This window comes from Triturus cristatus, chromosome 2_1 (assembly GCF_964204655.1).
Source record: "Triturus cristatus chromosome 2_1, aTriCri1.1, whole genome shotgun sequence".
Taxonomy (NCBI): Eukaryota; Metazoa; Chordata; class Amphibia; order Caudata; family Salamandridae; genus Triturus; species Triturus cristatus.
This window is the reverse complement of record NC_140581.1, coordinates 503,687,113-503,710,521: the sequence shown is the minus strand read 5'-3', so window position 1 is coordinate 503,710,521 and position 23,409 is coordinate 503,687,113. Positions and strand designations below refer to the sequence as shown.

Here is a 23,409-nt window from a genome sequence, read left to right as displayed (position 1 = left end):
AAAAAAGCTTCAGGAATGTTCTTCTGGTGGCCACCAAAGCAGGACATAACATTAGAATATGAGTCATCACATCAGGTTTTTCTGATGTAGAAGAGCATCAGTAGAGGTGGACAACCTTAAATTCCCACCATTTAGTAATAGTTGCTTTTGAAATATGACTAAGCTATGCAGTCAATTGCTTTCCTTTCAAGAATGACGCTGTATATAGGATCAGAGATGGTGTTTCCATAAGTGAAATAAGCGAGCAGCCTTAAAGCACCACCTACTGGTGGCATCAAATTACAGCAAAACTCCAGAAAAAAGGGATTTTTTCAGTGTGCAGGTCAGCTTCAGGAAGAGAAAAATGTATAGCCTGAAAAACATACAACTTGGCAGAGAGAAATGGGGAGGGTTTCCATGACCCTGCTGGTCCTACAATACATCAGGAAGAAAACCATTTGAAAGGTTGAGAAGAAGGGAAGGTTTCTTGCTCTGTTCAGCAAAAATGAAATAGCCGAACAGTATGAGACGTGGAATGAAGATGCACGGGTCACTAATAAAGATATAAAGGGAACCCTTATTTTCTAAAACAAATGAGGGCTCCTGGGCGTGGCATTCCTAGAATGTCCACCCCCGGGCAGCTTCGGTTAATGGCACAGTCCTGAACAGGCAGGCAGTCCTGATTTGGCTGTCGCCTAGCGCGAACTGCCAGGAGTGTGAATTTCTGAGTGAGCAATCACTTGTGGAGCTCGGCGCAGGGTAGGTGTCACTTTTTTGGTTATTGAAGCGTCCTTGTTAAAGTTTCCTCAAATTAGTTTAGCGCGTTTGCGCTATGGAGGCGGCGGCTTCAGTCAGAGAAGCCCTCCGTGAATTGCGTGAAGGCGGGGGGGGGGGAATACTTAATCCTTCCCGGTGTTTTGTCAGAGGCCTGGGTGGGACTTGAAAGAGGTGGAAGAAAGTCAGCTGCCGTTGCTGCCTGTATTTCAAGTGAGGGCTCCCCCACTGAGCACCAGATGGAGACGAAGGAATTAATCCCCAAAGGCAGAAATATGAGCCAGCAGGCTCCACATACCTCTGCCTCAACAAGTCTCCTCTTCACGGCTAAGAGAGGGAGGGGTAGGGCTCGCACACGCGCTGTGCAGGGCTCTGCTGTTTCTAAGAAAAGGCTCCTTAACCCCTTCGGTGCTCATGACGGAACGGTTCCGTCATGAGCCACGGTTGAGCTGTGCTCATGACGGAACCGTTCCGTCATGACCATGCCCGCGCAAGATTCCGTCAGCACAGCGGCGGAATCTGCGCAGCATGGAAGGGGTTAAAGGAGCCAGGACAGTTAAAGGGGAAGTTACAGATTTGGAAAACAGCTCAACTTCCAGCTCTTGTGGCAGGTTTGGGCAAATGGAGGTTTCACATAGCCACCAAGCCGAAGAATGTAGTGCCCGATTCACAGAAGTAATCTGAGACAAAATCCTAAACTTACTACTTTTGGTATTCACAGAAGGCATTTAGTAGTAGTAAAGTTAGGATTTTGTCTTAAGTCTATCCTAAGTCTGTCCTAAGTCTGTCCTAAGTCTGTCCTAAGTCTGTCCTAAGTCTGTCCTAAGTCTGTCCTAAGTCTGTCCTAAGTCTGTCCTAAGTCTGTCCTAAGTCTGTCCTAAGTCTGTCCTAAGTCTGTCTTAAGTCTGTCTTAAGTCTGTCTTAAGTCTGTCTTAAGTCAAACTTAAGACAAAAGCCTAACTTTACTACTACTAAATGGCTTTTGTGAATACCAAAAGTAGTAAGTTTAGGATTTTGTCTCAGATTAGTTCTGCAGTCCCTCAAGGGAGAGATGCTGCCAAGCAATATAAAGGGCAGTAAAGAAGTTTCTGGCAGGCATCTAGGGTCCTGCAACTTAACCAACAAAGAGGGGAGAATTTTCAAGCGAATTTTCTCGCACCGATGGACTCAAAGAGAGCGGCATAGTACGCTAAAGCTATAAATTGGAAAGTATACGATGGGGGGGTAGGGGACAGGGAATGTCCGAGTGGCAGCAAGATGGGAAGAAAGGGGCAGGGTAAAGGGATGTAAATTGATGTATGGGGTGGTGATGATTATGAGTCTTTGAAAGAAGGGGAAATTGAGGACGATGGGTAACATTTTTAATTGGCATGAGAGATTATTTTTCACAGATTAAAGAAAACGAAAGGTCTTATTGCAAGAAAAGTGCAAGGCATCAAAACTTGGAGAAGAACAAAAGACCATCATACGAGGCGGATGCTTCTATTGGAACAGGTGAGGTTCTAAGGGGGATTAATAATAAAAAGTTGTGCGTTGACAAGAATGTGGGAACAGAAGGAAGAAATAAAGATGAAAATCCTACTAAGGATAAAGCTAAGCAGGCAGATGAAGAAGGTGAGAATTATGATGCTAAGGATAATATTTAAGAATGTGATTGTGACAAATCAGGTTCATCAAGTTTAAAACGTTTACCATATATGGGGCTGTCAATGCCCTCAGGTTCTCATTTAAGTAAGGCTACCAAAGACAAAATATGGAAGGGAGAGTTTATAGATGTTTTCAAACTCCTTCATAGAGAAATACAGTCTAAAGAAGGCTCAAGGGAGGAATGGTTGGGAATTGGCAAAAAGACCAAGGGTACCGACTAATATTGATTCGTGGACATCGGCTTTTCTTATTTTTGCTAGTATTTATTGCAAAATGTTCCCTGACCGATCAGTGGCGATATTAAAATATTTAGACACGATGAGGAAAGCTTACACAGAATTTGGAGGCTATGCTTGGCTCCATTACGATGAGGAGTTTTGAGCTAGATTAGTTTTAATTCCTGAGAAACCACGGGGGTTTAGATAACGAACTTTGGGTTCAATGGATGTACCCTCAGAGGCCTCCACCCTCTATGCATACCGCAAGTGGCTTGGAGGTGCCTAATCGACCTTTTCAGAACAGACCCACCTCAGGAGTGTGGGTAGTTGGAATAAATCTCAAACATTCATGTCTGGTGCCTGCTGGAAATTTAACAGGGGCTACTGCCAGAAAAACCCTTGCAAATATAAGCATGAGTTCTCCAGTTTTGGTGGGAAACATGCCATTTTGCAATGCTTTGTAGATCAGTCCAATTGGGGAGGTTTTAACCAGAACAGAGGGAAATGCTACGCATTTCAACCTGGGAACAAGTTAATGTGGAGATTTTGTGCCATTGGTTAAAATTTTACCCGGAGTCGAACAAAGCAGTAATGTTGGAATGGGGGTTCAGAGAGGGGTTTAGGCTAGGTTATCAAGGGCCTAGATGCCGCAGATTCGCTAGAAATCTCAAATCTGTAGAGGAATTCCCTCAGCTTGTGAGAGAGAAGCTATTGATGGAAGTGGAAGAAGGGAGGATGGCAGGCCCATTTGATTCATGGCCATTACAAGACCTCATTGTCTCTTCCTTAGGCGTAATACCCAAGAAAACTGAAGGAGTTTAGAATAATACAACATTTATCATGGCCTCAAGGTCTCTCTGTCAATAATTGTATTGCCAAAGAGGATACCATGGTCAAATTTGTTTCAGCTGACACAGAAAAATGGGCGCCAACACTGAAATTGCGAAATGCGACATCAAATCTGCCTTTCGGGTATTACCAGTGCACCCATCAGACTTCTCTTTGCTTGGCATCTATTTCAAAGGACAGTTTTTCATGGATAAAGCGCTCCCCATGGGTTGTGCAATTTCTTGCAAACTATTTGAGACGTTTAGGACTTTTTTACAGTGATGCTTCTCATTTCGAACCGGACACACGGAAGTGAGAAGACATAAAGAGAATTTGAATTGGTGTCAAAAGAGTTGGGGGTGCCACTAGCAGAAGGAAAAACCGAGGATCCTAGTTGTTACTTAACATACCTGGGCATTGAGGTAGATACATGAAAAATGGAAGATAGACTTCCGATCAAGAAAATACAGGAGATGCAAACATGTTAGACCATGCAAGAAAGTCTTATAAGGTGACATTGTCGGAGGTTCATGCTTATTGGGTCATCTAAATTTCGCTTGCCGAGTAGTGAGGGCAGATAGATCCTTTTGTAGACAACTTGGTTTGTCCATGTCAAGTGTTAAGCTGCCCCATCACAGAATCAGGATATCTGCTAACATCAGAGCTGACTTTGAAGTGTGGCTAATGTTCCTAAGGGCTTCACAATCTGGTCATTAGTAGAAGATTTTGTCTGGCAGATTCAACTATTTTCGGATACTTCGGGCGCAAGCGGATTTGGTCTATTTTGAGATGGGAAGTGGTGCGCGGAACAGTGGCCAGCTAAATGGGTTTCAGAAAAGAAAAGCATTGCATTCCTTGAATTTTTTCCATTAATAGTTGCATTGGCAGTTTGGGGAAATAACAGGACAGTATTATTTCACGTAGGTAACAGAACAGTAGTCGATTAGGTAAATGGTCAGAGGGCCAAAGACAAACAATTATTGAAGCTTTTACAAAGATTCATGTTGGACTGCTTAATGTTTAACAGAGTATTCAAGGTAAAGCATATACTTGGAGCTGACAATAACTTTGCAGATGCGCTATCTCGTTTTCAGTGGCAGAGATTCCGTGGTCTGGCGCCCGGAGCGGATATGCAAAAGACTCGGGTGCCCAACAAGGTATGGGATTTAGCAAACTGAAAGCTCAGCAACTTCTTGAAAACTCTGTGACAAAAAGCACAAAATTGGCTTACAGGAGAGCATAGCTAGAGTTCCTAGATTCAGGTGCTTCCTATAGTGCTAATACCAGTAAAGGGAAGAAGAAACGTAGGGATGACATGATTAAGTTCATTATGATCAACGTAGAAAAGAATATTCCTTCCACAACAATAGCAGGGAAAGTAGCAGGCGTGTACTTTTATGGGAAGTTCTTTTGGGGATACAAACCGTCAGGGCGGGAAATTGTTAGGAGAATCCTTCATGGTTGGGCAAAAATAAAAGAGGATAATTCAAACGAGAGCCAATCTCTCTAAAACTTTTATATAACATAACAAAAAGTTTGCAATTGATCTAGTTTTCAGAATTTGAATATTGTTTATTCAAGCTATGCGTGATCTGGCTCTTTTTTGGCGCTTTCAGAATATCTGAATTGTTAGGCAAATCACAAAATGATGGCATCATAGTTAAAAATGTTTCTCTTGTTGAAAATTCTATAGGTATTTTTCTCAAAAGTTAAAAAAAGGATCAAGTTGGTAAGGGTTCACAAATATTTTTGCAAAGAATAAAAGAACCATTATGCCCTATAAAAGCTTGGTTAGAATTTCTAAAGGTGGGAGGTGCTGCTAGTGAATTTGTATTCAGGCATCAAGATGGCTCTGCTCTCAAAGCTCCCCAATTGCTGTCAATTCTGAGAAAAACTCTAAAGAGTTTGGGCGAAAACCCGGTTAACTTTGGTACCCACTCCTTTAAAATTGGTGCAGCTTCAAAAGCCGCCAGGTGGTGGTTTTCAATCAGCGAGGTAAAGAAGCTGGGGCGTTGCTCTTCAGATTGTTGCCTAAAATACATTATAGATTTAGATACTGAAGTGCATGACCAAGCATATTAATTGTTATTTTCTTTTCAGGGTTGGTGCCTGGTTTCACATTGCCACAAAAGCATGTATGGATAGTTGAACATTCATTCGTTAAGTGGACTGCAAAGCAAGCAGAGAAGAGGCATTTTGGGAAAAAGTTGGGCTTTTGTTCAGATGAAGTTTCCGTTGTTTGGTTGGGGAAAAGTGGCATGAAGTGAGGTCAATTAATTGCCTTTGATGAGCGAAATGTCTTTTAAGAATAAACGTGAAAATATATTGATTCACCCGGGGGAAAATGATTTGGTGCAGCTATCGGGTCTGGGGTTGCTCATAGAAATAAAAGCTGATTTGGAATTGTTAGCAAAAATATGGGCCAACTCAAAAATCATCTTGACAGCGCTGATGCCACGCAGAGTCTAGAGGGGGGCGGAGAGATTCACTGCGGTAGAACGGGCAAGGAGAAAAGTGAACAAGGAATTACATCCCTTTGTTCAATGTATGGCTTTTATTGGTTGGCACATAGTGATATTACAAAAGAGTACTATCAATTTTTTCATCATGATGGGATACATCTTTCTTTTAATGGCAATGAGATTTATATTCTGATTATAAAAGAAATGATTACAAAAATCTTGCAAGTAAAAGCCTGGTGTTAACATTAAGCTGTTGGGTGACAGCTTTATTATATTTGTAGTCAACTTCTCATATCTTCCGCCATCTCCCCCACCTTTTTTATATTCACACATTCATTCCTCCCGCCCACCATCATGTTCCTCACTAAGCAAGCAAAACATTTTCTTAGTTAAAGTTCTCTACCTGGGAATTGCCTTATTAGGCAAAAGTTGTGAATAATTTATCTATCTAAACTTAATAAAATATTTCACCTGTTTGGCGACAGTGTGTGTATTTATATATCAAAAACGTGGGAACAAAGAAAGCTTTGGTTTTAAAGCGAAAGAGGGGACAGGAAAAACTCCTGGGTCATGGTTTTTCCTGGTGGCAGAATTAGAGGAGATCAAGACAGGCAGGAAGGGTTGGGGGCATTCTTAATACCTTCGGACAGAGGGAAACAGGGAGCGAGGAATGAGGCAAGAGCCAGGCAGGAGACGTAGATAAGGGTTGGGGAGGAGGATTAGTCAGAACAATGTTGGGGAAGTTTGTTGTGGGGAACTGTTTTGGGGCGGGGGTTGATGGAATTGAATATGTATTAGTGAGGCCTGATTATGTATTAGTGAGGCCTGATTTGCATTTATGTACTACATGAAAATGCCTGCCTGTCCAATAAAGCGGCCTTTTACCCCATTTTGGCCTGAGGATGTGCATATTGCCCGATGGCTCGTTTGCAGGACATTAAGCATAAGACGCTGTTAAAGGGAGAAGACCAGACCATAGAAGAAGGCCCACTGCGGGGTGCACAAGAATAGCTAGTATTATAGCGTTTCAAGATAAAGTGGAATGAAGCAGTTTGTAGGACTGAGCTCACTGTGCAGGCAGTGTGAATTGTAAATAATGTCAAGGGGCCAGCGTGGTGTGTTCTACAGTGCAGTTGTAATATATATAGCTTTAGCCAATCAAAAGAAAGGTTAGATATTGAGGAGGGCATCGTGTCGAGCATGTAGGGCAGATCTCAAGGAAAAAGTTGTGGTTAAGAAGAAAAAGTAATTAAAAACTACAAATCTGAATACATCCCGCATATGGATTCTCAACCCCTCGCAATTCAAAAATCAATTTCAACAGTTCGAATTAAGTTTAAGAACAGTGCAGCTTTTCGCTAGACTAACCAGAGTCCAGTGGTGTAAAGCACATCTACTCCTGTACAATAGGGGAAAACGGCAGTGACCATTGCCAAAACAAGAGTAAATTCTTTGACTGCGGATGTTGCTCTTTCATTGCATTGAACATGTTAACATCGTCTTCATCAAGCAGCCAGCCTGGCATTTGGATTTTCGTCATGGAAGGGAGCCGGGCGACACACTGGACAAACAACTTCACTGTTGTAGCGTGACACTTGAATTGATGGCTGTAAATCCTGGTGATGGACAATTCACTTAAGTCCGGCATGTTGTCCAGAGTTTCAAAAAAAGATCTCCATCCTGCTTCTGTTATCGCGTGAATGGTTATCAGCTCCAAATTTTTAGTTTTTCGTAAGAATCCCATTTTTGCTGCCATTGCTAAAATAAAATAGAAGCAATTAGCCTCTCTCTCTCCACACACAAACACACACATAAATATACACACACAAAACAACAGGAAAATATACCGCTCACTCTGTAGTTGCAGAAACACTGCATAGTTTATTCACCTAGGTCGTGTGTTTCGTTGAATAAACTACGTGGGGGCATATCTACAATAAACTGGAGGAGCGCGGTGTAACTCTAAAATTGCTAACAACATGCTGTTTAAAAACACAGGGATGTACTGCATTCACAAGAATGCAGTGCACACCTGCATTTACCCTAGCACTGATGCTGATTTTAGCTGCCTAACATCAATGCAGGTACCCTCGCACCACAGTGCAAGTGTGTCTGCATTGCAGGGAATGATTGTTCATGTGCTGGAAGGTATCCCTTCCTGCACATGAAATATCACTAATGGCAATTTGTAACTTCTATGTGTGCCGCACTGTGCAGCACACATAGAAGTTGCAACTCATCATTATTTAATGATTGCTTATATGCAGAAAGAGACACCTTCCTGCACATGAACAATGACTAATGGTGATTTGTTCTTTCTATGAGTGCTGCAGAATGCAGCATACATAGAAAGAGTAAAAACAATGAGAAATTAATAATTTCTCCTTGTTTCGCCAGGATAAGACCAGCTTTTCCTGGGTCTTATTTGTTGGCGTTTCCCCATATTTACGCCACCCTTGTAAGCAGGGGGAAGTGTCAAAAGCAATGGGTGTTGCGGCGGAAAGCGCACTGCAACACTCATTGCCCGCCCCTTTCAAACTAAGTGCTGTGTGAAAAGGGGCCTTATTTACAATGCGGCGTTAAGCCACAGTAAATGGCTTAAAGCTGCCTTGTAAATGAGGCAACAGGCTTATCGCCACCAGACACCCTGAAAAGTGATGTTCTGGTGGCGATAAGCACTTGCAAATATCTGGTGTCTCTGCAAATACTGAGTGCGCGGTATATTTTCCTGTTGTTGTGCTTTAATATTACTGATTGATAAAATACCTACATATACAATATTGCCAATAGTACAATTGATTACAGTCTCACGTAACTAAGACAACAAACTACAGTGAATCAAACACCTTTGTTAGATATTTGCTAAGCCAAACCGCCCTTTACAGGAGTGAATTTATGTAGAGAAAGAAAAACAGTCCTCCTTACCCAGTCAGTCTCCTTTAGCGAATACATGGCCAGTCCCCTCTAAAGTGAACTCACTTCTAGCCTCCAAAATCCTCAAAGATACATATGAAGGTACTTCAGTGACAGGAATCCACTCTACATATTTGGGAGAGGGTGGTTAGCAGCCTGGCCCAGAATTTTGTTATGGTGGGACAGCTTCAGACCACATGGAAGGACTCACTATTGAAAGCGCCACATCGGTAGCAGGAGGATGAAAGGAGCCTGCCCACATACCATAACCTCTGGAGGGGGTTTGAAGATGAAATATGTAATGTGTAGATAGTTGAGCTATATGTGGCGCAGTGGGGAGGAAATTGCCATTTCCCGAGATGCCATTTTTGCATCCCTCCATTCACATTCCTCTATGGGAAATAACCCTCTCTTCCCAGCTGCTCCCTGAGGGCTGTGAAACTGCTGGGGGCATTAATAATGAGTGATCTGTGGAGTTGTAAAACTCTTCCACTCCCCATTGGGTCAGAGGCCAGTTTAAATTCTTACAGGTCAGACAAGGGTAGTGCATGTAGCGGCAGTTAATATTTGTAAAATGTGGGGGCATATCAGCAAGGGCCGACAATAATTATCGCTAAGCGCACTTAGCGCGAGGATAATTATCGCCGGCCAACTCTGAATTTTATCCCGGAGATAGCGTGCTATCAGCAACGCTTATCTCCAAAGCGATAAAATTCAGAGCGCAAGCTGCCAACTGTGCGATTAGCGCTGGAAATGGAGCGATAATCGCACAACTTTTGGCGATAGCTTGCTGATAGGGCTACACATACTTAGCCATGATATCCACCTTCCATAGGATATCATGGCTAAGTCAGTTTCAAAGCAGGCATAAGGAAAGTAGCGATAACCGAGGTTATCACTACTTTTCTTGTCACTATGCTTCTTAGCGTGAGGCTTGATAATAGGAGAAATGTCGCTTAGCGACATTTCTACCGTTATTCTTGTGAGGAACGCCCACTTTGCATCTCGTTAGAGATGCAAAGCAGGGGGTTAAGAGAAAGGGCGAAGAAGCATGGATTCACGCGTTAGCGTGTCCTTGCTAATAGGGTGTTAAAATTATCGCCGCTTTTCGTCCGAAAAAGGACGCAAAAGCTGCGATAATTTTTTATCGCCTCATTGATAATATGCCCCTTAGTTTTTTGTAAGTCATATATCTCTTGAAGATTTTGAAAGGCCTTCATGTGTGAACCCTGTCCGACATCTCCTAATTTAGCTGTCCCATTCAGGGTTTCACTGATAGAATATCAATGTTAAAAATATCGATATTCAAAATATCAACAATAAAAAATAGACTACAAAAATATCGACTCCCATACCTAAACAGGCAAGTAAAAAAATATCAAATCATAAATATTGATGTAAAATATATTAAATATTAAGATTAATTTTAACACAATTAATTACATTTCATATACATTTTTACAAAATATAACAAATAAACTTAATTAAAAAGATAAACACACAAACATAGTAATGTATACATATATATTTACTTTAATATAATTAATAAACTATTATCTTTAATTTATTTAAAAACTTTAAAATTGTATAAAAATATATATATATATCTATATATATATCTCAACATAGTTTAAAATATTTAAAAAACATATTCTAGAATAAATTAAAACATGAAACAATGAATAATAATTAAACTTAAAATGCACAATACAATCAGTGCAACAGTAATAATAATAATAAACAATCTTTCTTCAGCAGTAACTCCGCCATAAAAGAGATGGTACAATAAAAATCTAAATCGAGTTCATTAACATACAAATTTCAGTATACAGTAAACATACAAAAGTGACTATCATTCTCCTGGGGGTCTAGAGCATCTTAGTCTAAATTTGCTCTAAGGGGTACCTAAAATCAAAAGTTAATAGCTGGCTACATTTCGTATGGCATAAATACAATCATCTTCCCTCTCAATTTAATTCTACTATCCACCCAACATATGCCCATAATATCCCTTCCAATCTTAGCCATATCTAGATGCCCTTGATCTTACCATTGCACTTAAAAATGCGTAACAACATGCAGTGTATGTTAATTTTGTAAAAGTTGCAAGTGCAAAAAGGGCAACACATACTTGCCTGAACCCCATTTCTTTTAAATATGGTATCAGAAATTGTCGTCTGGGATGCGTAAAATATTTTCAAAAAAAGATAAAATGTAGCATATCCTGTGGAGACCTATTGTCGCAGCAACAGGGCCCTCTATCCTTGGTACATGCTACAAAACCAGGAGGTGAGGCAACTAAATGATTAAACATAATAAATCTAAAACGAGTTATAAAAAAACGCTTGTGAGGGTTATTTAAAATGGACACGTAAGGCTCCATACCGGGCATTGATTTGACTAGAGCGTGGGCTATTACCAGGGGCTTGTTAAGCACCTTTCCTTCATGCTCCGTGTTGATTGTTTTAAGGAATAGGTCTTTGATTAACTTTTTATCCTCCTTTTTCACCATCTCCTGATTCATAAATATATCTGGTCTTCCAAGGGCACTAAATGTATCTTTAATGTATTAAGCAAGGGGCTTTTCAAAGCATGCTCCAAGGATAGACAAACTAAAATTACCGCTTGGTTAAAAAGATGCCTCTTCGTTGGACCATAAATTCACCCAGCAGGGATTTGACTGAAACTAAGTCTGTAATATATTTAACCCCTAGTTCGTCTTTTACAGCAAATTATGGTGTTCCTTGTGGTACTTTTAGAATCCATCTTAAAAATTTATTTGTAATTTATCAACTGCCTTATAGCCCAAAATCTCACTCCCGTACAAGGCTTTGGTGATGCAAAATAAGTGAAAAAGTTTTAAAATCATGTGACTAATCCTTATGCATAATTTGCGGTGGTTCCCAAGGATTTACTCATATCCTTTACCTTTTTCTCCATCTGATTATTCCAATTTAATTTATCATCAAATAAGACACCCAAATATGTAAAATTCGGGACTTTGGCTAAGTTGGCAGTGCCTGCCTTATACGTTTTTGTACTACCCCCACGGCACCCCATTTCCATAATGAATGTGCCTTGAGACCCTCATGGGTGAGTAGTGCATTTCACAAAACCTTGACTGATTTATTGATTGAGCACCAGTGGTAAAATTGGGAGATGGGGGCGTGGCCAAGCGGTCCAACATGGCGGACGCGCTTTAGATGAGCTCCGGTGGCCCGATGTGAATCCTGTTAATATCCTGTGCCTTCAGCCCATTATCTCCCCCCAGTCTCTCATACACGTTGCCCTTATGCTCCCGCCATACCGTGGAGGTACACAATGGCCGAATTGAAGCCGAGCGGCCGGATGGTGAGGCTGCTTGCCAGCTGGTGGCTTGGAGTCCGGGCCCCCATTGCGCAGTACTCCGACTCTTCCAACAAATCACAGCCGGATTGCACCCAAGAGCCGCAGACGGGCGTGCGGGGACTGCATGTGGACGGCCTGAGCAGGGATCGAGCCATATACCACCCGTGGATCACGGGGTGAGTGCACTAGAGGCAACGACGATACGCGGCGAGAAGGTAATTGCGGTGGGCCTGCGCTTGGATGTTACACACCGCTAGTACCCACGCGCATGCCTATCTGGTGGATCCTGCGATGGTGGCAGTAACTGCATGACTTTTATATAAATACAAGTGGCCCCTAGGGGCGGAGATGACGATACCAGGCTGGGCTGTGGCTGCGCGACCGAGCCGAACCTCTGCCGGACGACGTCACGGGCGGTGGGCTTGGTGGCCGGTGAAGCTGGGCCCAGCTGCTTGGATACGAGGTGACCTTCTCTGTGCCGCGGAGCGGGCGTGCGGCATCTTGAGAGCACCTCGTGGCTGATGAGGAGTGAGCAACCCTTCTTGGCTCTCCTAAAGTCGGTGTCTGTGGCCCCTCGGGCATAGATTATGGCCCGGGAGTCCCTGGATGTTTCCCTGGGCTGCCGCGCCCCTGCCTGAGTCTCCTAATTGCATCTGCTATGGCGCCCAATTGGGGTCCTTGGGGAACTTTCCTTTGCGCCCCTTGACATTGGCAAGGTGGTAGGGTGCAGTAGCAGTGATCGCACAGGGCTACTCACATGGCCTGATTCATAACTAAGGCCCCTCGGTGTCTGCTGCAGACTGAGGCTGGCTAGCGCTTCATAGGGCCTGGCCCCACATAACCTTGTGGCACAGAGGAAGTGATGGGGTGGGTACCATAACCCGCGCTATGCCTAACACGCACCCAGTCTCTGTACAATGACGATCCTGCGAGGGCTCCGCCTCCCCACACAACGAACGGGGCTTGGAGGAGCGCTGTTGCGGGAGTGAGCCGGAGACCACTGCACCTCTATCACGATTGATGTGGAGCACCCCGCGTGCGAACTACACGGTGCTGCAGAGTGTAACTGGATAGAGGCACCCATTAGGTGGGTGGGGAGGCGTCTGCACAAGGAAGTGGCCGGGCTAGGGCCTGGTGCAGCCTGTGTGTGGGTAGCCTCCACACCTGCCTTCCTGCCTGCCTTGTAGGTGAACGTTATCCCGATTGCTCGCTGTGGGGAGTCCCCCCGCCCTTCAAGTGTTACTACCACCACGACTGCCAACTGCGGTGAGTTTGCGCCGCATACTGACTCTTGCAGAACTGTGCTGGGGCTGTAAGGGCCTACCTGCCGCTACTGAACATGACTCGTGACAAATTGCAGGGCACCAAACCAAGTACATTGGACTGCTATGCTGGCCCCGGGGCACAGGCGGCAGATCCGGCGAGCCAGGTCTCTACTGGTCCGGACAACGCTGCATTGATGGCGGCAATAACACAGTCTCGAGATGCACTGGGGGCCAAGATTGTGGCGGTGGGATTGGATGTTATGCTGATCCGCCAGAATCTCCGTAAGGCGGTTGACAAAATAACGGAAGCCGAAACCCAGATATACCCATGGAAGACACAGTTGTATCCCTCCACAAGAGGGTGTCCTCTCTAAAATCCATCACAAAAGGTCTTACGATCAGGGCGGAGTACGCCGAAGGCAGGGCCAGGAGGAACAACCTTCGCTTTGTGGGCTTCCCAGAGGGCTGCGAAGCTAACAATGTGAAAAATTCTTCACCGCGTGGATGATGGGTTGGATCCCTCAGACTTCTCTGTCAAAAGGTTTCATCATTGAACGTGCGCACAGTGCTCTGATGCAAAAACCTCCACCGGGGGCCAGACCTCTGCCCATTATAGCTAGATTCTTAAATTTTCATGACCGCAATGCGATCCTCACACAGGCCAGATTGGCGGGCAAACTTCAGTATGACTCCCACCATATTCTAATCTTTCCAGACTACATGAGACTGGTGCAACAATGTTGGCAATCATTCATGGCCTTTAAAGCCCGACTGAGAGACCTAATAATCCAGTATGCACTGCTCTTCCCAACCTGGCTGAGTATTATCTACAAATCACGTATGCTTTTCTTTGATACCCCTGATGAAGTATTCGCCTGGATGGACGCAAGGCAGAAGCTCAAGCCGCACACCCCGACGCGCTTAGACTCGGAGTCGTCCTTTGGAGAAGCCGCACGGCAGCTTACCAAACCTAATGGGAAAACAAATCACAGATCACGTTTGAGGCGCCGCTCAAAATCACAAGGCACATCCAGCTCCCGGGTGGATGAAGGTCGACAAGACTCGCCGCTGTCGCATTATGGAGACTGAGGGTCGTGGACGTGATCTCTGTGCGGGCCAGACAGGCTGGCGAACTCCAACCCACATTTCATAATTTCCTACACTTATCTGGACTGTATGAGACTGGTACTGGGGCTTGACAACTGGGACTGTAATGCTCATTATGCTGATGTCACTATCCACGGGCCAACATGAGGCCTTCCCCCATAACTCTTTTCTCAGTATCTGAGAACATTGTATTTGTTTGGGGACAGTTCTATGGGGAACCTTTGGTGTGGGGCTATGCCCGGCTCCCGTTGGCCTACCGTGACAGATTCTTCTACTGTTTTGAGGTATTTGGTGGGGTGGGTGGGGGAGGGGTTGTTAAATTGTTTGTTGTTATCTATTAATGCCACTATATCTTCCACTGTGTGCGATTCTGGGATTGCCACTGTCACTCAATTAGCTACTTTCCAATATATATGCCATGACCATCAATGCCACAGGATTTAGCTGGGTCGGGAGTAGGGAGCTCCGAGTCCTTAGTTGGAATACAAGCTGTCTACTTGATAAGATTAAATGGGGAGCTGTGCTGCACCAGGCTAAGCGACACAGGACTGGCATCCTCCTCCTGCAGGAGACCCACTTAGCGGGCACCAAAACACCTTGCTTGGCAAGGTTTGGCTTTGCACACACTTATCATGCCGGTTTCACTAGAGGCTCCCGGGGGTTGCAATCCTTATACACCGCAGCGTCCCCTTTGTCCATAGTCAAACGTGGTCAGACCCACAGGGTAGATTCATTGTGATATATGGGACACTGTATGGGGAACCCATTGTTCTCGGTAGTGTATACGCCCCCCCTCTCTCGTGGTCCCTAGTTGAAAAACTGCCGACGCTCTGGACTGACTTTGCATCAGGGCAGACCCTAGTTGGGGGGGACTGGAATTATGTTTTGTCTCCATCGCAAGATAGGTGGCGTGCCATGGCCTGAGTCGCAGGGATCCAGGACTCTAAATTATTGCCCCTGGTTCAGGGCTTGGGGTGGGTTGACTTGTGGAGGACCATACACCCCACATGCGTACTTACACTTATTTCTCTGGAGGCCATGACTCCTTCTCTCACTTAGATTACATTTTCCTCTCGGGGCGCACACTCATAGATTGACCGCAGCCAAAATTCTCCCCAGGGGTTTATCTGACCATTCACCTGTGTCCATTCTCTTGTCTCTAGATCCCAGATGCTCCCAGTTTCGCTGGCGCTTGTCGCTGTGGCTGCAGCAGGACAATAACTATAGAGTGCATATTCATAAATATTTAGTGAACTATCTATTACTCAACACAGATACGGTGGATTCTCCAGTCATTCTGTGGAAGGCAATGAAGCCCACTCTCAGGGGAGCGGATATTTGCCTTTTATACAGCGACGCGACAAAGTATTACAAATTGAGGCCCAGTTGCTTGATCTGGAGCAGGCAGGTAGGGACACAATGGGAAAGGTCGCGCGCAGACGACTATTGACCGTACAACAGACGTATGCCAGAGAACTCCTGATCGAAGCCCGGCTATATTGGCTCGCCACCCGTAGCTGGATACACCAATGGGGAGACAAATCTAGTGCTTTGTTGCATCGCCTGTGTCAACAGACGCTGCGTCCACAGACGCTCCCGAGCATACGCGGCCCGACGGGAATGCTCCTACGAACCCGTCCGCCATTGCTGATTGCTTTGCCTCGTATTTTGCAGACTTGTATGCTCCCCATGAAATTCTGCCCGCGGCCCTGGTTCAGAAATTTATCAATGACTTTCCCCCTCGGTCCTTATCGGATGCGGTGCGAGATACGCTGGACGCTCCCTTGTCGGTGGATGAACTGCTGACTGTGCTGCTTGATGAGCGGGAAAGGCACCAGGCCCGAATGGCTTCCCTTGTGAGTTTTTCCAGAAATATCACTCGCAACTATTAAAACCTTACCTAGCGGAGCTTGAGGCTTCCTCGGGGAGGGGTGATCTCCCGCCAGATTGGCGGCATGCTTAAAGTGTGGTGTTCTTGATGCCGGGTTGTCCGCCGGAGCAATACTCATCATATTGCCCGATTTCTCTACTCATTGTGGAAGCTAAACTTCTGGCCAAGGTGATTGCTAACCGCCTAGTCCCGTGTACTACGGAGCTGGTTCACCCGGATCAGGCGGGATTTATGCCGAGCCGTGCTATGTGACATAATATCAGGCGTGCCCATAATGCCATAGCCACGGTCGATAAGCTGGATACCCCTTCCTCGCTCCTCTTGGTGGACGTGAATAAGGCCTTTGATTCCCTCAGCTGGACGTATCTCTTCACCTCGCTTGGCCGTCTAAACTTTGGCCCCCGTTTACTGAATCTTATTCACCTGCTGTATACAGACATAACCGCCTCAGTCCGAGTGGCCGTCTCGGTATCCAGAAGCCTCACTATCAGGCAGGGGACGCGCCAGGGCTGCCCACTCTCCCCTTATCTTTTCGCACTTGCCATGGTGCCACTTGCAGCTTGGGTACGCAAATGCGCGGTTTCAAATGGGCACCGGGCCTTTCCTATCGCATAATGATTTATGCGGACGATGTCTTGTTTTTCCTCACAGATCTCGACCGGACTGGTCCGCGTCTTCTTCATATTATGCAGATCTTTGACGAGACCTCCGGCCCTATAAGAATCGGGGAAAATCCTTTTTGTGGCCGCTGTGGGGCGGAGATCGATGGGGCAACTGGTCACGGGAGGTAGTAGTAGTGCCAGACAGCTTCAAGTCTCTGGGAGTATTTCTCTCAACGTCTCAGACATTGGCATGGAACAAGAAGCTCGCCCCCTTACGGATACAGGTGAGCGACCAGACGTGAGTGTGGTCCCACCTGCCCCTATCTCTCTTTGACAGGTCTGCTAGTTTTTAAAATGATTTCCTTACCTCGTCTCCTTTATCAATTGCAGAATCATCCCTATCCAATAAAGCCAATGTGGTTTCGTCATTTGAAAGCTATTCAAGCCTGCTTTCTCTGGAGGGGGGCGGTTTCGCCAGGATAAGACAAGCTTTTCCTGGGTCTTATTTGTTGGCGTTTCCCCATATTTACGCCACCCTTGTAAGCAGGGGGAAGTGTCAAAAGCAATGGGTGTTGCGGCGGAAAGCGCACTGCAACACTCATTGCCCGCCCCTTTCAAACTAAGTGCTGTGTGAAAAGGGGCCTTATTTACAATGCGGCGTTAAGCCACAGTAAATGGCTTAAAGCTGCCTTGTAAATGAGGCAACAGGCTTATCGCCACCAGACACCCTGAAAAGTGATGTTCTGGTGGCGATAAGCACTTGCAAATATGTGGTGTCTCTGCAAATACTGAGTGCGCGGTATATTTTCCTGTTGTTGTGCTTTAATATTACTGATTGATAAAATACCTACATATACAATATTGCCAATAGTACAATTGATTACAGTCTCACGTAACTAAGACAACAAACTACAGTGTATCAAACACCTTTGTTAGATATTTGCTAAGCCAAACCGCCCTTTACAGGAGTGAATTGATGTAGAGAAAGAAAAACAGTCCTCCTTACCCAGTCAGTCTCATTTAGCGAATACATGGCCAGTCCCCTCTAAAGTGAACTCACTTCTAGCCTCCAAAATCCTCAAAGATACATAGGAAGGTACTTCAGTGACAGGAATCCACTCTACATATTTGGGAGAGGGTGGTTAGCAGCCTGGCCCAGAATTTTGTTATGGTGGGACAGCTTCAGACCACATGGAAGGACTCACTATTGAAAGCGCCACATCGGTAGCAGGAGGATGAAAGGAGCCTGCCCACATACCATAACCTCTGGAGGGGGTTTGAAGATGAAATATGCAATGTGTAGATAGTTGAGCTATATGTGGCGCAGTGGGGAGGAAATTGCCATTTCCCGAGATGCCATTTTTGCATCCCTCCATTCACATTCCTCTATGGGAAATAATCCTCTCTTCCCAGCTGCTCCCTGAGGGCTGTGAAACTGCTGGGGGCATTAATAATGAGTGATCTGTGGAGTTGTAAAACTCTTCCACTCCCCATTGGGTCAGAGGCCAGTTTAAATTCTTACAGGTCAGACAAGGGTAGTGCATGTAGCGGCAGTTAATATTTGTAAAATGTGGGGGCATATCAGCAAGGGCCGACAATAATTATCGCTAAGCGCACTTAGCGCAAGGATAATTATCGCCGGCCAACTCTGAATTTTATCCCGGAGATAGCGTGCTATCAGCAACGCTTATCTCCAAAGCGATAAAATTCAGAGCGCAAGCTGCCAACTGTGCGATTAGCGCTGGAAATGGAGCGATAATCGCACAACTTTTGGCGATAGCTTGCTGATAGGGCTACACATACTTAGCCATGATATCCACCTTCCATAGGATATCATGGCTAAGTCAGTTTCAAAGCAGGCGTAAGGAAAGTAGCGATAACCGAGGTTATCACTACTTTTCTTGTCACTATGCTTCTTAGCGTGAGGCTTGATAATAGGAGAAATGTCGCTTAGCGACATTTCTACCGTTATTCTTGTGAGGAACGCCCACTTTGCATCTCGTTAGAGATGCAAAGCAGGGGGTTAAGAGAAAGGGCGAAGAAGCATGGATTCACGCGTTAGCGTGTCCTTGCTAAAAGGGTGTTAAAATTATCGCCGCTTTTCGTCCGAAAAAGGACGCAAAAGCGGCGATAATTTTTTATCGCCTCGTTGATAATATGCCCCTTAGTTTTTTGTAAGTCATATATCTCTTGAAGATTTTGAAAGGCCTTCATGTGTGAACCCTGTCCGACATCTCCTAATTTAGCTGTCCCATTCAGGGTTTCACTGATAGAATATCAATGTTAAAAATATCGATATTCAAAATATCAACAATACAAAATAGACTACAAAAATATCGACTCCCATACCTAAACAGGCAAGTAAAAAAATATCAAATCATAAATATTGATGTAAAATATATTAAATATTAATATTAATTTTAACACAATTAATTAAATTTAATATACATTTTTACAAAATATAACAAATAAACTTAATTAAAAAGATAAACACACAAACATAGTAATGTATACATATATATTTACTTTAATATAATTAATAAACTATTATCTTTAATTTATTTAAAAACTTTAAAATTGTATAAAAATAATATATGTATATATATCTATATATATATATCTCAACATAGTTTAAAATATAAAAAAACATATTCTAGAATAAATTAAAACATGAAACAATGAATAATAATTAAACTTAAAATGCCCAATACAATCAGTGCAACAGTAATAAGAATAATAAACAATCTTTCTTCAGCAGTAACTCCGCCATAAAAGAGATGGTACAATAAAAATATAAATCGAGTTCATTAACATACAAATTTCAGTATACAGTAAACATACAAAAGTGACTATCATTCTCCTGGGGGTCTAGAGCATCTGTTCTGCTTGGGTTTTCGGATCAGATACAACCCGCTCAGCAGAGCCTCACTAACCCAGCCAGAACGTTACTCCCTCCCTCCCCCTAGGGCCTATCTACAATAGGTAACCACATATATCTTACCACCTAAGGACAGGGAATTCCTACTATACATACCAAGACCTCTTACAATCGGCGGCCTCGCGATCCCATACGGATCCAGACCTCTCTGCCCATGTGACAGTATCACAAGTGGCGGCCTCGCGATCCCATACGAATCCAGACCTCTCTACCCAGACGGCAGTATCACAAGTGGCGGCCTCGCGATCCCATACGAATCCAGACCTCTCTACCCAGACGGCAGTCTCAGCACAATCGGCGGCCTCGCGATCCCATACGGATCCAGACCTCTCTGCCCATACGACAGTATCACAAGTGGCGGCCTCGCGATCCCATACGAATCCAGACCTCTCTGCCCATACGACAGTATCACAAGTGGCGGCCTCGCGATCCCATACGAATCCAGACCTCTCTGCCCATACGACAGTATCACAAGTGGCGGCCTCGCGATCCCATACGAATCCAGACCTCTCTGCCCATACGGCAGTATCACAAGTGGCGGCCTCGCGATCCCATACGAATCCAGACCTCTCTGCCCATACGGCAGTATCACAAGTGGCGGCCTCGCGATCCCATACGAATCCAGACCTCTCTACCCAGACGGCAGTCTCAGCACAATCGGCGGCCTCGCGATCCCATACGAATCCAGACCTCTCTGCCCATACGACAGTATCACAAGTGGCGGCCTCGCGATCCCATACGAATCCAGACCTCTCTACCCAGACGGCAGTATCACAAGTGGCGGCCTCGCGATCCCATACGAATCCAGACCTCTCTACCCAGACGGCAGTCTCAGCACAATCGGCGGCCTCGCGATCCCATACGAATCCAGACCTCTCTGCCCATACGACAGTATCACAAGTGGCGGCCTCGCGATCCCATACGAATCCAGACCTCTCTACCCAGACGGCAGTATCACAAGTGGCGGCCTCGCGATCCCATACGAATCCAGACCTCTCTACCCAGACGGCAGTCTCATACGACAGTTCATCCTATGATCACCATAACATACAAAAAGGGAATCAGTCTCACTATTCATCAGATCACACAAGGACTGCCAGTTCGAGCATAGCCTGTTCTCCGGTTCGAGGGGCTCCTCTTTCCCTTATTCAGTTACCACTTACCTGATCAGGGTTAACATCTGTTCATGTAGCCGCAGCTGACTAGAAGAATAGGCTACCCTCTCATACAAGAACACGTAGCACATGTTGGTTCACTACAAACTGGATACTTTATTACTCATTACATACGCAATCACATAACATTACAATATAACACATAACCTGCAAAGAAAAGTGAAAGATTAAGTTGTACACTCTAATAAGAAAGGGTCGACATCACCTTAGTAGTATGTAGCCTGCACTCAGTGGTCATCTAGGTTCCCTTCTCGTCTGTGCCTCGGCTCGCCTGGAAGTCACACCTCCGCAGTCACGGATCACCCTTCTCCGAGTCACTGGGACCTCTTCCTTATCGGCTACTCTCTCCTCTCTGGCTATTCTGCTAGGAGAGTATCTGTCTCTCGGTTCTTCTCCGCCTTCAAGATGGCGTCTGTCTTCCCTGGAATAAGTAGTAGCTTTACTGCTAACGGCTAGATGCCGCCTACGGACTGAACATGTAACTGCCTCAGACTTTCACTAATATAGAGGTGCGTTTCCTCATGGAAAATTCCGGCACGTAACCTGCCGCCCACCAAATTCTTGTACCTCCCCGTACCAAGGACACGTTCCCAGCCGGCCGGCCTGATGTAGTGTCTTCGGCATGAAGAAAAATACAATCCTTCGATAAGGGCCGGCCTGAACCGGTTCTCTCCAAGCGAATAACACCTCATAACTAAAACATTACATTTGACCTAGAAGCATCCCAAGCTGCCGGAGCAGAAAGAAAGATGGAGTCTCTCCCGTTTGAGGCCTACCAGGCCTGAATTCAGCACGGCTCCATGAAATACCCTCACTACAGGACAGGTTATCCCTAATACTAACGAATCTATCCCCTAGGCTATGTGTGCAAGCCCTGATCTATGGGGAAGAGCACAGAATCATATCGAAGTGCCTAGTAAATAGGCTCCATTCACTACTCTAACCCTTAGGCTTGAATGGTAAGAGACTGAAGTCACATTCAATCACTTTTTAACACAAGAAGGCCGGGAAAATCGAGCAGAACATTTCACCCTTGACTTCAGTCTATTATACATTCATTAAACAGAACTAATATCTGTGGAAGAATAATATGAAACAAGACTAACTGATCTATGTCTAGTACCAGGTGTGCAGAATTGAAGTAGTGAAGGAATACACTGAATAAAGCAACAGATAGAAATCAAAATGCCGATAGTAATCAGAATACCTCCTAATATCTGACGCAACATATGCAAATCAGGTAACCAATTAAAGAGCCAGTCAAACCAGCGCTGGTCAATGTGTTTTCTAACTTCTTCTGTCAAGTCATGTAGTTTATCAATGTGAGCTTGAATGGATTTTGTATGATCAGACAAGTTAAAACAACAAAGACCCTCAAAATCAGAACAATCGTGTCCATGTTTAAGCAAAAGATAATCAATGGCCGCTCGATTTTGCAAGATAGCTCTACGTTCACCCTGGGCGTCTAATAGCATGTCAGACAGGACTGTAGAAGTATGATTAATGGATTTTACCATCCAGCAGGCCATTTTCCCAATAGATTTGGCATTATAAACTGCCAAAGCAGGAACACCAACAATTGAAACAGCCAGGCTAAGGTATTCAGACTTGGAATATAAATGCAAAGATGAGTCACAATCCTCCTGTAACCTCACTGTATCTCGAATCACACGAGAGTTGGCATTCGGATGTGATGAAAACATTAACAAGCTCAGTCTAGTAATGGCACAAGGGCCTCCAGAAATATTTGCGGGGATATATGGCCAGGAAGTATTACCACATGAGAAAAGCCATCCGGCAGGTAGTAACATCGTGCGATAGTGACTGGGGGTAACTACCATACTCTTGCAAGTCATGTAATTCTGAACAGAAGTACATGTTTTCGGTGTCCTTTGAAGGCACAAAGTTCGTTCATGAGCGGTGAATGAAGTGGCACCTTTCAATCTTAAACGCATACATTCAGAAATCGCACTAGGATCACAAGTAAGGAAAAAACACAAATCACCCTGTGTGATATTATAGGTAACTATTTGGGACTGGATGGGGGGTATCGGGTCTGACAGTACAGTACACAAGGGGCAATACTCGTGGGTAGCAAAATCGCCCAGAAGAACATTGGGGCGAGCATACGATAAATTGAAAATATGAGTCAAAGTCTCCAATGAAGCAGGGACAGCAACTAAACAAGTCGCTAGAATGTCAGTCACCGATCTCATCGGTGTCAAGCAGAAATGAGGGGCTTTAGTAACTCGTTTGGCTAAC

At 44.7% G+C, this 23,409-nt stretch overlaps 1 protein-coding gene across 3 annotated transcripts in view; it reads right to left on the bottom strand.

Annotated features, from left to right (window-relative positions):
- Positions 1–5,981: 5,981 nt before the first annotated feature.
- Positions 5,982–23,409, bottom strand: part of LOC146865554 (baculoviral IAP repeat-containing protein 1-like) — a 1,189,967-nt gene continuing 1,172,539 nt past the window's right edge. For all 3 annotated transcript variants that reach the window (XM_085632369.1, XM_085632370.1, XM_085632371.1), the window contains one exon: positions 5,982–7,666. In XM_085632369.1, coding sequence (XP_085488495.1) covers positions 7,302–7,666 — 365 coding nt within the window. In that variant the 3' untranslated portion in view covers positions 5,982–7,301. The remainder of the gene's footprint in view (positions 7,667–23,409) is intronic.